Genomic DNA, 14,973 nt, shown 5'->3' on the forward strand with positions numbered 1-14,973 from the left:
TCCGTAGGATCCCATTTTAAATCTGACACCAACTCTGACCTCTGCATTCGGCCGGCCCAGTGTTGCTGGTGGGTTATGTTTGGGGTCAACTTGGACCCTGACCAGGGGACATCCTAAACTCCGTATACTGGAACTGTAAGTCGAGTACTTACTGCAAAACTACACTAACACTTTTTTCCCCCCAGGGCTGTGTTGAAAATTGCACTGTCACCTTTTGAAATAGAAAATTGCTACTTTTTAATCGTTTTTGCTGACTAGTCTAAACCAAGTGGTGTTGTTACTTATGCTTGATGCTTACTTGCTAATGTACTTACCTGCAACAAGATCCGTTTGGTTCTAGAAATAAAGTAACACAAATATATTTTTGTTATTTAAAAACAATTGGACTGGAGTTCGTTATTGAGTATGAGCTTAATTTATTTCATATGTGTGTACAACAAATGCTTTGTACAGCCCTTAAAACACAAACTACACCCAGCTATACAGCAAAAGTTTTAGCCATAAGAGTGCTTAAAAACACTGAATGGTGGGAGGGGTTATTATTTTGTGGGGACCCAGAGATGACCTAAATAGAAAGATTGCGCCATGCTGAATGTTTTAGTGGTGGTCTCATTGTCCTAGGACCACCACAGGCTGAGTTATGGGCAAAAATGTTGTGAAAAAGAAAGCTTGCAAAGCATTATGGATCGAGGTTCCTGAGTGCAGTGAATATTGTAGTATCGGCTTTCCTGAGCTGGAAGAGCATTGTTGCGGATTTCTGTGGTATTTTTATATTTTTTCAGTAAAGCATTTATCAATTACAAGTGTTTAGCTATGGAGTGCAAAGGAGAGAGCCAAAAGAAATGACTGATTAGGTAACAGTGTGATTAGTGCTTCAATACCACCTTGGAGTTCATTCTGTTCACACCATGGCTGCTATGGAGCATGAAGGGGAGAGACAAAAGGAAAAAATAGTTTGCCCACGCTGGAGTATATCGTGCAATTATCCATGTAACATGGTCAGTCTGCAAGGCGGTAACAAAACTGCCCCAAGGCGGGACAAACATAAAGCATTTACCAATGACATCACAGGATTTTTGAAAGCCAAGCCCACAAATGAGTGAAAGTGATGGGCGTGAGATGGGCTTGGTTAAAAGCCCTCAGATAGATAGCAACAGGCCGGAATGCGCTTGCGCACTTGACCTAAAGAAAGTGAACATGTGAACTGTACGCAGTGACTCCTCATTCATTGCCAAGGTGACCAATGTTGATATGAAGCCATTTACTGTGGTTGCATCAGTTATGCAAGTGCTACAGAGATGTCATAAGGAAACTGAAAAAATTAAACCATCTATGATCCAATATCCTGTCAGCTGTAAACACAAGTTTGAAGAAGAGAATATCATCTTCAAGAAACAAGGGCAGTAAGGCATTTTACTGCCAACTGGCACCCCTTGTAGAATGCATCCTACTACCTAAACTTCACAGCTATTTCTGCACTTAAAAGACATAAATGACAGCAGTTTTAATGTCTTGTTCTGCGTACTCTAAATTCAAGGATGACTGCCTGCCGCCTTATTCAAGCCTCCATCCATGGACTCAAGTGGAAGCATTAGCTTTACAGATCTGATCAAATAGCAGAATCTAGCTTTGTTAATTCATGAGCTGGGTCCGCCATTTTGAAGATGTGATTTCTTTGCCAAGTCTGGATGAACACTTATGGAGAGCAGCAGCGCAGTGCAGCACATAGGTCTGTACCTAGGAATGATGTAGTTACTGGTGCTGTTTGGGAGAGAGGGTGGGATGGGACTGGATCAAAGACTGCTTCTCCAAGCAAGAGGGAACCCTTTGTGAGCCAAAGGCAAAACCAGTCTTCCTTGGACTACTGGCAATAGTTTCCTGCCCTTGCATAAACCACACGACACAGGTTCAGAGACCCCCAGTCCTTGCTCTGGTGCGAAACTGGACAAAGGAAAGGGGAGTGACCACTCCCTTGTCCACCACCACCCCAGCGGTGGTGCTCAGAGCTCCTCCAGAGGGTCCTGGGTTTTGGCATCTTGGATTCAAGGTTAGCAGGGAACTCTGGGAGCATCTGAGTGGCCAGTGCCAGCAGGTGACGTCAGAGTCCCCCCTGATAGGTGCTTACCTGGTTAGGTGTGACCAATCCCCTTTTCAGGGCTATTTAGGATCTCTCCTTTGGGTGGTTCCTCAGATTCGGATTGCAAGACACTAGCAGGAATCCTCTGCATCCTCCACTTCGACTTCCCACTGAAGAAACTGCATCTGGACCCTCCATGAACCTACAATCTGCAACAAAGAAGCAAGACACCTCCTGCATCATTGTATCTCCAGCTCCTGCCAGCAGCTGCAACAGTTTCCTCCTCTGAGCACAGCCCGTCTTCAATCTGCATCAGAAGTAAGAAGGAATCTCCCTTGGAGTAAAGGAGTCACTCCCCTGCTTCTGCAGGCACCAACTGCGACGACGACCGGCTGCGTGGATCCCCCCTCATGCTGAGCTGCGTGGATCCTGCATCACGGGTGGTGGACTGAAGTGGCCCCGACAGTCCTCTGTTCCAGCTGTCCCATTTTGGTGGAGGTAAAACCTTGCCTCCCCACGCAAGACAGTACCCCCGTGCACCGTGTCTTTTGCAGCTGCCAAGGCTTGTTGGCATCCTTCCTCCAAGTCCTTCGTGCATCTTGTAGCTCCGGCCCCCAGCACTCTATCCTGTGACTCACAGCTTCCTCAGTGGTTCTCCAGCGACATGGGAGCCTTTGTTGTAGTGCTGCCTGGGCCTCTTCTGCAACTTTCTTGTCCCCGTCCTGTGGTACTCCTGTGTTCGCTGCCTGGTCTTCTGTGGGCTCTCTGAGTTGCTGAGGGCCCCCTCTGACTCCTCTTTCTGGGTAGAGTCCACCTGGTCCTTCCTGGTCCCCGACAGCGCCATTTTCCGCTATGCGTGAGCTGTGCGTGTGCCAAGGCTTGTTAGCAGACTTAAACGAGGCAAACTCAACTGCAATCCTCCATCCAGCATGGGACATCACTTGCTCCCTCCAGGAACCTGACTTCGTCTTCTTGGGTGCAGTACTGACTTTTCTCAACCGGTGGTTCTCCTTTTGCACCTTCATCCCGTTTAGCAGGGCCTCATGTTCTTTATGGACTCTTCTGTGCTTCTTGGACTTGGTCCTCTTCTTCCACAGGTCTTCTTGTCCAGGAATCCACTGTTGGTGTCATGCAGTCTCTTCTGGGTTTTGCATAGTTCTTATTTTCTTCGCTATCTGTGTTCTGGGAAACTTACTGTGATTTACTCCTGCTTTCCTGGTCGCTGGGGTGGGTTGTGGTACTTACCTTTGGGTGTTCCTAATACTCCTAGCTCCCCTCTACACACTACACATACCTAGGTGGGGGACCGACATTTGCATTCCACTTTCTTAGTAAATGGTTTGTGCTCCCCCAGGCCCATTTCTAACTATTGTGATTTTTCACTAATTGCACTGTTTTCTAACTGCTTTTATTGCTATTTTTGCATACTAGTGTATATAATTTGTGTGTTACTTCCCTCCTAAGGGCATATAGTCTCTATAGTATTTTTGGTGTTCGTGTCACCAAAATAAAGTACCTTTATTTATGTAACACTGAGTATTTCTTTCATGTGTGTGAGTACTAAGTGTGACTACAGTGGTATTGCTGAGCTTTGTATGTCTCCCAGATAAGCCTTGGCTGCTCATCCACAGCTACCTCTAGAGAGCCTGGCTTCTAGACTCTGCCTACACTACACTAATAAGTGGTAACTGGACCTGGTATAAGGTGTAAGTACCATAGGTACCCACTACACACTAGGCCAGCCTCCTACATTCCATTGCACACTGTATGAGCAGTGCAAACCGCTCAAACTCGACTGTGCCCACATCAGGTATGGCACAATCAAAAGCACTTCTCCTAAGATACGTCAGTCATCCCTAAGGAAAATCCTCCCACAAACATCAAAAGCAAAATTAGTAGAGCCACCAACAACCTAAATTCAAAAGATAATGGGAAATAAAAGTATTTGGAGTGGACTATGTAGCTGCTCCACAACTTTCTTGCAGAGATACCCCAGCTTCTTCAGCCCATGCGGTAGCCACTGCTATAGTGTAATGCCTCTGAATCGCACATGGGATTTCAGAACCTGTCGAAATGGAAGCTCGGGATAAGGCCTGCTTGACCCATCTACGTAATGTTTCTGTAACAACTTTCTTCCCTCTGTTAACCACTCCATGGGACACAAACAGTGAGCTGGTCTCTTTAAAGAATTTCGTTCTTAGAATGTATATCTGCAACAATCTTGTTATATCTAAAAACACTGGAATGGTATCTTGTGAACTCTCATCTCCAATTGGCAAAATTATCTCTTTGACCAGATGAAACTGTTTCTGCACTTTCAGTCTAAACTTTGGGTGTGGGGTCAAATTAACCTCATCTGGAAGGTCCTTAAGGTGGGGGTAAATAATCACTAAGGGGGTCATTATGACCCTGGCAGAAGGCGGAGAAGCAGCGGTAAGACCGCCAACAGGCTGGCGGTCTTTTTTTTGTATTATGACCATTGCGGTTACCGCCATGGTCATCTGCCGGTTCTCCGTTCTGCCCGCCAGTGCGGAGACGACCGCCCGGCTGGAGACCTGGGTCTCCAGCCCGGCGGCCGTCACTATACCGCCAGCGGTATTGTGACCCGGCTTACCGCCGTGGATTTCCTGCGGTTGGAACCCCCATGAAATCCATGGCGGTAAGCACTATCAGTGCCAGGGAATTCTTTCCCTGGCACTGATAGGGGTCTCCCCCACCCCCCACCCCCATCCCAACTCCCTCCCCTACACCCCCCACCACCCCTGCCACCCCCCAAAGGTGGCAGGGCCCCGCTCCCCACCCCGACCCCCAACATCACATAACTAACACACACACGACACGCATGCAGGCACCACCAACACACACAAGCACACACACACGCACACACACCGACATACATGCCAACATACACACACACAGTCAGGCACGCACATCCACATACAAACATACATGCAAACATCCATACAGACATACCCACAGACATACACGCACTCATTCCCAAAACACGCAACACCCCGCAAGCATACACGCACTCACACACCCCCTCTACATACACAGACTGTAGGAAGTTGGCTCTGTATGCACTATTTCAAAGTCAGGAATAGTATGCACAGAGTCCAAGGGTTCCTCTTAGAGGTAAGATAGTGGCAAAAAGAGATAATACTAATGCTCTATTTTGTGGTAGTGTGGTCGAGCAGTAGGCTTATCAAAGGAGTAGTGTTAAGCATTTGTTGTACATACACACAGGCAATAAATGAGGAACACACACTCAGAGACAATTCCAGGCCAATAGGTTTTTGTATAGAAAAATATATTTTCTTAGTTTATTTTAAGAACCACAGGTTCAAATTCTACATGTAATACTTTGCATGAAAGGTATTGCAGGTAAGTACTTTAGGAACTTTGAATAATCACAATAGCATATATACTTTCCAAATAAAACACATATAGCTATTTTAAAACTAGACAGTGCAATTTTCACAGTTCCTAGGGGAGGTAAGTTATTGTTAGTTCTTGCAGGTAAGTAAACCACCTATGGGGTTCAAGTTTGGGTCCAAGGTAGCCCACCGTTGGGGGTTCAGAGCAACCCCAAAGTTACCACACCAGCAGCTCAGGGCCGGTCAGGTGCAGAGTTCAAAGTGGTGCCCAAAACACATAGGCTTCAATGGAGAAGGGGGTGCCCCGGTTCCAGTCTGCCAGCAGGTAAGTACCCGCGTCTTCGGAGGGCAGACCAGGGGGGTTTTGTAGAGCACCGGGGGGGACACAAGTTAGCACAGTAAGTACACCCTCAGCAGCACGGGGCGGCCGGGTGCAGTGTGCAAACACACGTCGGGTTTTCAATTGGAATCAATGGGAGACCAAGGGGTCTCTTCAGCGATGCAGGCAGGCCAGGTGGGGGCTCCTCGGGGTAGCCACCACCTGGGCAAGGGAGAGGGCCTCCTGGGGGTCACTCCTGCACTGGAGTTCCGATCTTTCAGGTCCTGGGGGCTGCGGGTGCAGAGTCTTTTCCAGGCATCGGGATCTGGTCGTCAGGCAGTCACGGTCAGGGGGAGCCTCGGGATTCCCTCTGCCGTCGTCGCTGTGGGGGCTCATGGGGGGCAACTCTGGCTACTCACGGTCTCGTAGTCGCCGGGGAGTCCTCCCTGAAGTGTTTGTTCTCCACAAGTCGAGCCGGGGGCGTCGGGTGCAGAGTTGCAAGTCTCACGCTTCTGGCGGGAATCGCAGTTGTCTTTAAGTTGCCTCTTTGGAAACAAAGTTGCAGTCTTGGGTGAACAGAGCCGCTGTCCTCAGAAGTTTCTTGGTTCTTCTAGAGCAGGGCAGTCCTCTGAGGATTCAGAGGTCGCTGGTCCTGGGGAAAGCGTCGCTGGAGCAGTTTCTTCAGAAGGGGGGGAGACAGGCCGGTAGAGCTGGGGCCACAGCAGTTGGTGTCTCCGTCTTCTCTGCAGGGTTTTTCAGCTCAGCAGTCCTCTTCTTCTTAGGTTGCAGGAATCTGAGTTCCTAGGTTCAGGGGAGCCCCTAAATACAGAATTTAGGGGTGTGTTTAGGTCAGGGAGGGCAGTAGCCAATGGCTACTAGCCCTGAGGGTGGCTACACCCTCTTTGTGCCTTCTCCCAAGGGGAGGGGGTCACATTCCTATCCCTATTGGGGGGCTCCTCCATCTGCAAGATGGAGGATTCCTAAAAGTCAGAGTCACTTCAGCTCAGGTTGCCTTAGGGGCTGTTCTGACTGGTCAGTGACTCCTCCTTGTTTTTCTCATTATCTCCTCCGGCCTTGCCGCCAAAAGTGGGGCCGTGGCCGGAGGGGGTGGGCAACTCCACTAGCTGGAATGCCCTGTGGTGCTGGAACAAAGGGGGTGAGCCTTTGAGGCTCACCGCCAGGTGTTACAGCTCCTGCAAGGGGGAGGTGATAAGCATCTCCACCCAGTGCAGGCTTTGTTACTAGCCACAGAGTGACAAAGGCACTCTCCCCATGTGGCCAGCAACATGTCTCGAGGGTGGCAGGCTGCTAAAACCAGTCAGCCTACACAGGTAGTTGGTTAAGGTTCGGTGCCCTCTGGGGTGTATTTTACAATAAAATGTACACTGGCATCAGTGTGCATTTATTGTGCTGAGAAGTTTGATACCAAACTTCCCAGTTTTCAGTGTAGCCATTATGGTGCTGTGGAGTTTGTGTTTGACAGACTCCCAGACCATATACTCTTATGGCTACCCTGCACCTACAATGTCTAAGGTTTGGCTTGGACACTGTAGGGGCACAGTGCTCATGCACTGGTGCCCTCACCCATGGTATAGTGTACCCTGCCTTAGGGCTGTAAGGCCTGCTAGAGCGGTGACTTATCTATACTGCATAGGCAGTGTGAGGTTGGCATGGCACCCTGAGGGGAGTGCCATGTCGACTTACTCGTTTTGTCCTCACCAGCACACACAAGCTGGCAAGCAATGTGTCTGTGCTGAGTGAGGGGTCCCCAGGGTGGCATAAGATATGCTGCAGCCCTTAGAGACCTTCCCTGGCATCAGGGCCCTTGGTACCAGGGGTACCAGTTACAAGGGACTTACCTGGATGCCAGGGTGTGCCAATTGTGTAAACAAAAGTACAGGTTAGGGAAAGAACACTGGTGCTGGGGCCTGGGTAGCAGGCCTCAGCACACTTTCAATTCAAAACATAGCATCGGCAAAGGCAAAAAGTCTGGGGGTAACCATGCCAAGGAGGCATTTCCTTACACAGACGCATACCCCCATGCACCCACACAACGCCCCCCTCCCCTAACGTACGATCGACTTACCTGTTCCGTCGATCCTCCGGGAGGGGATGGGAGCCATGGGGGCTGCTCCGCCGACACCACACCGTCAACAGAACACCGCCACGCCGAATCACAGGACGTGATTCGCTGGGCGGTGTTCTGTTGGCGTGGCGGTGAAGGTGGAACAACCTCCACTTTCCCGCCGCCCGCCAGTATGGCTGTTGGCGGCTCTCCGTCGGAAAAAGGACGGAGAGCAGCCAACAGTCATAATACGCCGAGCGGCAAACCGCCACTACTGGCTGTCTTCCGCACGGCGGTCCCTCGTCGGTCTTGTAAAAAGACCGCTGAGGTTGTAATGACCACCTAAGAGCCTAATTCCCTCAGTTTCCTTACTGAATTTATTGTTATCAGGAAGGCTAATTTTGCAGAGACCAGTGCTATATTAGCAGTCTCTATTGGTTCAAAAGTGGCTTTCTGCAAGCCTTTAAAGACAATTCATAAATCCCAGTCTGCTGCTGTAATAGTTGTCACTAGTTTCTTTAGGCTAAAGCTTTTTAAACGTTTTGCCACAAGGGGAATGACCTGTGAGATACCACAAACCATCTCTATAAAAGCTCCTAATGCTTCCTCTTGTGCTGCTAAGATGGCTGCTGCTAAAGCTAATAAAAAGCCATCTCTTAAAAACTCAAGATTTTGGGATGGAACACAAGACTTTGGTTTAATGTTCATAGAAAGACAACATTTTCCAAATGAGCCCAGTGCTTTGAGTATACCGCTAGAGTTGATGCTTTTCTTGATGTTTGATGCAATGTGCAACTTCTGAAGAACAGCCTAACCTTTGTAATGCTGCCTTATTGATTTTCATGCTGTCAGATGCAAACTTGACACTTGTTTGAGAGACAGGACTAGAAATTGAAGAGGCAGAGCACCCAACGGGAGTTGTTCAAATTGGTGTCCTGGTAGGTGTTTAAGCAGGGGAAACCATAAAAAAAAAAAATATTTATTATGTCTAATACAACAACTTGTTTCATTGACAACCGAGTCATTCCTTGCAGCACATATTTAGCATGAGCAGGGAAACCATGGTCTGCGTAGTCACAAGGCTGCAGTTGAAATCAACTCTGCATTCTACAACTGGACTTGTTGAAGGACCTTGGCTATCAATGGAATAAGAGTACACCCTGTGCCATGCAATTCATAGGACATCTACTACCTTCGGATCTCAAGTGTTGTTTCCTCCAAATCTGGATTGAAGGGGGAATATGGTAGTTTACCACATGTTTGGCTGAGTACTCTGCCCACTAAACTCTGAATAAGTACCTAAATTGGGCCTCTTGCATAAATCAATAATAAAACGTCCCTTGTTCTGAATGAAAAAGAAAATTTAATATGCTTTCGGAGGGAGCATGAGTGAAGGAGCAGTTCAAAGTAGGACGACAATTGCAATATAATATAAAACTAATGAGGAGATAAAAAGAGAAAATATCCTCATTCATGAGAAGATAAATGTAGCATGCATATGGAAGAATGCTTTCTTAAAAGAAACCAGAGTAGAGAGTAGGTAGATTATTCCACGCACAGGGGAGGGAGCAAAAAATCTTGGAGTATCCTCCATATAACCCTAGAATCCCATGCGACCTGGAGGTAGTCTTACGGGTACCTAAACAGAGGCCCAAACAGAGTCTGGTAGTGTAAATGAAGCATGTACAACTGATAAACAGTTGGAGTAACGTAATACAACCTGAGGTCTGCCAAAACCATTTGTCCAGGAGATCAAAGAATGACATTTATTTACTCTATTCGCTGTGACCACAACAGAGCTTGCACGGTTGAAGGGACACCTGTGTTAAGAATGAAGCACTGTAAATACCTAGTGAGGGGAACTGAAAAGAGCAGGATTCTACTAGTTTGCTGACGCGCACTTGAAAATTGAAAGAAAAGTTGAGCCAACAATCTAACAATTGAATACTGAGGTAAGAGTGAGAATACCAGCGGCAGAAAGACAAGACAGACAGGATTCCATCAGATATGAGTGAGGAAAGGCATAGGAGAAAACAAATGTTTTGGATTCCACATAAAATATATTCCCGTTTGTATAAGGACACTGCTTTAAGTCTGTGTTTGCCATCACTGAAGGGTCTCTTAGGTACTGTTCCCGGTTAGACAGACTTTTTTCTGTGCCTCTCTGAATCCCAAAACCCTGTTCAGTGCACTGCCTTACATTTTGTTGCGTCTCAGTCATACAATATATCACTTGTATTTATTATACCTTGTCCACCATAAGTGATACTAAAGGAAGCTTGCACCATGTACTTGAATTTTAGTCTGGGGCATAATGTGAGGCTGGGGTAGAGGCTGGAGATTTAAGTCAGCTAGAGAAAGAGGGTTACCACCAATTCTGGGAAAACAGCTTACTTGTGATGTTGGAACTTCATACATCGATCTGATTGAAGAGCTTGCATGTTGGCATTTTGAATGCATGGTAAGCATTGCATCAACAATGAGCTTGGCAGTGGTACTGCTTTATGTAAATTAGAACCAAGAAGCATCCAAGGCAGCTTGATGCCACCTAAGGTAATTCACGAAAGGCACCTACCATGCAGTGTGTAGGGGACATCAGTGTTCCCTGATGCAGCGTCATGTCCTAGGTGATGTAGAACTTTTTGTGGTAAAATCATCTTCCCTGGTGGAAAAAATAATCCTTGATTGTGTATTGCATGCTTCTGTGTAGCGAGCTAGGACAGCGTTTTCCTTTATTCGCTGCATTTGTGTTGTTGCTTGAATGTCAGTGGCCAATATGTTTGGCCAACAGTAGAATCAGTAGTTAATTCTACTTTGATGATTTCTTGTAATCATGTCTTCTGGTGTTCTGGGAACTGAGGGTACTGTAGTGCAGAGCTTGTGTGCAGAATGACTCCTTAACCTACCAGTGAACAGTGTGGTGCCTGTGGGGACATTTCATTTGAGACCAAGGCTCAGATGTTTAGTAAGAAATTACTGCGTCTTTCCACTTATGTTCCAAGTAATTGATCACCTTTGTTTGCCTCACTAGTCTAGTACATTTACAGCTGCTTCCATGAATGTTGTACCTGGTAAGGATTAGTCTCTGTTCCTCTCATCACCTTTGCTGACCTTTATATCAATACCGTTGTTTCCAAACTGAATCCACTGTGGCTTTTTACCCTGACAGGTGCCCTGCTGCAGCAGGTGTGGAAGAGCAGGCTCAGTCATATCCTTAGCGCCCCCTCTAATAAAGGACATACGCACTGTCTCTAAATGATTATAAGGATGGTGATGTACTGCATGAACTGGTTGCCCCTTACCCTGCACTCTGCTAGTTTATATAATCTATGTTTTCATGGATTCTCAAAATGGTATTGTGAGAAATTGGGTTGTTGGTTGGTTTGGTGGGGAGGTGGTGAAACCCTACTCAAACAACAGCCACAATTCTTGTCAGGATGTACCACAAAAAGGTCACTAAATGAACCAGTGCTTAACACTCTGGTTGTATGGCACAAAAGCAGTCAGGCTTAACTTAGAGGCAATGTGTAAAGTACTTATGCAGCGCACAAACAGTAATAAAGTGAAGACACAACAAAAGAAAAATCCCACTCTAATTTAGAAAAATAAGAGTAAAATTCAATGCATTATTTGACACCAAAACAACAAAAAATTCAATCAGTAGACCCGGCGATATACAATTTTAAAGATTAGGCTAAATAAAGCACGGTCATCTAGTTGCCCTGGACTGGGTGAAAGCAAGAAGTTGAGTCTGACCGCAATGGAGAGCAGGCTGAATACAGGGACTAGGTTAGTCCAGCTGAAAAAGTTACAATCTAAAGACCAGTGCTAAGTTTTCCATTTGTGGTGCAGGAAGCTGGAAGGAGCAGGGAAAACGTTGTGGATGGGTGTCGCTGTAACACGTAGGCTGTGTCACAGATGGTCATCTCTGCAGCGTGAAGATCCTGGTATTATGGATGGCCGTTACTGGTGTTGCGTGGTCATTGCAGGCTGTTGATGCTGTAGCGCAAAGTGCAGATCTTGTGTTTCCGGTTCTCATTGTAGTGCGAAGAGTCAGGTTCACCGGAGCTTTGCGTTGGCATGGACGGCAGATTTTGGTGTGGACAGGCCTGTTCACAGTCTGAATGTCCGGGACCTGAGGGACACCTCTTGGAGATCAGGAACTCACTCCAGCAGTACTCAGGCAGGTCAGCTGAGCAGTTGCAGGGAGTCCATTGGAGGCTATAATGTCCCTTTAACTCAGAACAGGAGGTCAGTCAGCTGACCCTTGGAGTCACTTTAGTCTGGGATGAAGAGTGCAGATCCAGTCTTCCTTTTCAGCAACCACGGTAGACCTCTAGTAGTAGGGTGTTCTTCTTCTGTAGTATTCACAGGTCTAGGAAAGTACTTAAGAGTGGCTCTGAGGGTTTCCTTTTTATGCTTGTTTCCTGCTTTGAAGTGGGAGAAACGTCTGGGGTTTCCCCCTACAGAGGTGACTGGAAATGCCTGCCTCCCTACCCTGGCCCAGTCTGTTGTGGGGCACAATATGCTAGTGTGGAGTCCTTTGTGTGTGAGCTGAGCCAGTGCCTTCAAAGAACAAGTGTTGTAGGTGACGCCTCTACCCCCTCTCAAGTCAGAGATCGCCCATGCTGTCAACACGCTGCCAACACTCATACCTGACAACTACACCTAGTCACAGGACCCAGGAGTAGGCTTCAGGAACCAAATGGGTAGGACAAGAAAATGGCAGCTTTTTAAAAGTGGCATTTTCAGAATTATGACTTAAAATCCGACTTTACCACTAAAGGGGGGTTTAAATTATGATTCGTAAGACACTAAATATGGCTTTCCTAACTGCACCCAATATCAAGAGTTATCACTCACTAAATGTAATAAGGTAACCTAATGTTATCCTATGGGAGAGGTAGTCCTAACTGTAGTGAAAAATGAATTTAGGCGTTTTCACTACCAGGGCATGTAAAACTTAAAAGTACATGTCCATTCTTTAAATACACTGCATCCTGCCCCTTGGGCTGTTTGAACCTACCCTAGGAGTGACCTGTGTATTAGGAAAGGAGGCTTAGGCCTTGCAAAAGGTTTATTTTGCCAGATTGAAATAGCAGTTTAAAGCTGCACACACAGGGTGCAATGGCAGGCCTGAGACATAGCTAAAAAGGCTATTTATGTGGGCCACACAATAAGTGCTGTTTGTCCACTAGTACCACTGGGTACATGTAGTACCACCTTACTAGGGACTTACAAGTACATTAAATGTGCCAATTGGGTGCAAGCCAGTTTTATCATGTTTAAAAGGAGAGAGCACAAGCACTTTAGCACAGGTTATCAGTAGTAAAGTGCACACAGTCCTAAAGCCAACAAAAATGGTTTCAGAGAACTGCAGGGTAAAGGCAAAATGTTGAGGGTTACCCTGCAGCGAGGGCCAAGTCCAGCAGATATATTTTGCTCTTCATCACCCCTGAATCAGGCCTAAGCATTCATCACTTTGTTTTACTTTTGTTTCCAGACGCAGACCATGAATTACGTGGGACAGTTAGCGGGACAAGTATTTGTTACGGTGAAGGAACTTTACAGAGGACTAAATCCTGCTACCTTGTCTGGATGCATTGATGTCATTGTTGTACGCCAGCCAAATGGCAATCTGCAGTGCTCCCCATTCCATGTGCGCTTTGGGAAAATGGGGGTTCTACGCTCTAGGGAGAAAGTGGTAAGTAAACAAAAGCCAAACTGTTCTATTTACTGTAAAGTGTATTGCACTGTGCTATTCATTTGGGCTCCACTAAAGTTAATTTGGTATGAACATGTTTGCTATATTTTATTTGTTTGAGGTAGTGCAGAATATGAAGGCTTTTTACCAATACCCCTTCAAGAGGTAGCAAATCAACACTGTTCAGGTTTAAGACTGGGCTCTGTCTCTCAGAATGGTTCATACTGAGAACACTGCACTCATAACCAGGCATAGTTATGGATACCCTTTATGAAACAAGTCCATCCACTTAGTCCATACCATCCTCTGCCTTAGCCAAGTACAACGGCTTCCCTTTGCAGGGCAAAAACAGCCGCTTAATCCCGGCAAATTTATTGACCAGCCTTCTAAAAAAACACAGAGACGCACCACATTCTAATATTATACCAGCCATGTAACTCCATTCAGCATTTCACCAGCCTTCAGTCAAAGCAGCTCCTGAAGCATGGCTCCTGCCTCACTCGCTTTCTCCAACAGATTTGCACTCTGAATTCTTGCTAGCGTCACCTGTCTGACCACTTTCAATTTTAAGATGATGAATGTATGTGTTCGCACCCCCTCCCCACCACCATTCCAGGTTGGTACTGAGAGCCACAGACAGTTGTTTTCCAAGTTCCCCCTCGTCCAAATGCTAATCACTGACATGCAACTTCAGTTAAATCTAACTATGAGTTCATGCGTATTTTTTCCTCCTCAAAGGGTACTCTGTGCTAAAGTGTATTGTTACATTAATTATTACTGCACTTCCTGCGTACCTAACCTACAATAAACATTTTGATACCCACTAAGATGTAGAGACCAGGCTGTCCAAGGAGGGTTAGGTGAACAATAACATACCTGTTTTTATTAAAACCATTTTTTTTTTATTTAAAAAACTCATAATATTCTGAACCTTGGTATATAAACGTTAGTAGCTCATGTTTGTCAATCTAAAATAAATTCTAATCAATTTGTATCAGTTATGTTTTGGTTAGATTGATATGACTGAAAATTACAGGTTTGGTGGGCAGAAAATGCTGCCCGCCAAACTCCTGCGTTCAGGAGACCACCAGTGCGGTCTCCTTCCTGCGGACACTATGTTGAATATCCACTGGGTCAGCGGGCGGAAACAGAGTTTCTGCCTGCTGGCCCAGCGGTAAACAACCCACAACATTGATTCCGGCTCGTAATTGAGCCAGCGGCAATGTTGTGGTGCGTCAGGTGCAGCAGCAGCACCAATCGCGCTTTTCATTGTCTGCTTGTCCGACCACCACCGCTAGGTCCTCCCTCTATGAAGCTTTTTTGAGGTCCAAGGACTTGGGTGGCTCTTGCTACTCGCCCTCTCATCCGACCTTTTAGCGGTTCTTCTTTGATGGCGTCTTCTCCCTCTTCTTCTTATTCCTGGCCTTCTCC

At 46.6% G+C, this 14,973-nt stretch overlaps 1 protein-coding gene across 5 annotated transcripts in view; it reads left to right on the forward strand.

Moving 5' to 3' along the window:
- LPIN1 (lipin 1) overlaps positions 1 to 14,973 on the forward strand; it is a 311,768-nt gene that overhangs the window by 152,179 nt on the left and 144,616 nt on the right. For all 5 annotated transcript variants that reach the window (XM_069235949.1, XM_069235954.1, XM_069235951.1 and 2 more), the window contains one exon: positions 13,342 to 13,542. In XM_069235949.1, coding sequence (XP_069092050.1) covers positions 13,342 to 13,542 — 201 coding nt within the window. The remainder of the gene's footprint in view (positions 1 to 13,341; positions 13,543 to 14,973) is intronic.

Source organism: Pleurodeles waltl, chromosome 5, assembly GCF_031143425.1.
Source record: "Pleurodeles waltl isolate 20211129_DDA chromosome 5, aPleWal1.hap1.20221129, whole genome shotgun sequence".
NCBI lineage: Eukaryota > Metazoa > Chordata > Amphibia > Caudata > Salamandridae > Pleurodeles > Pleurodeles waltl.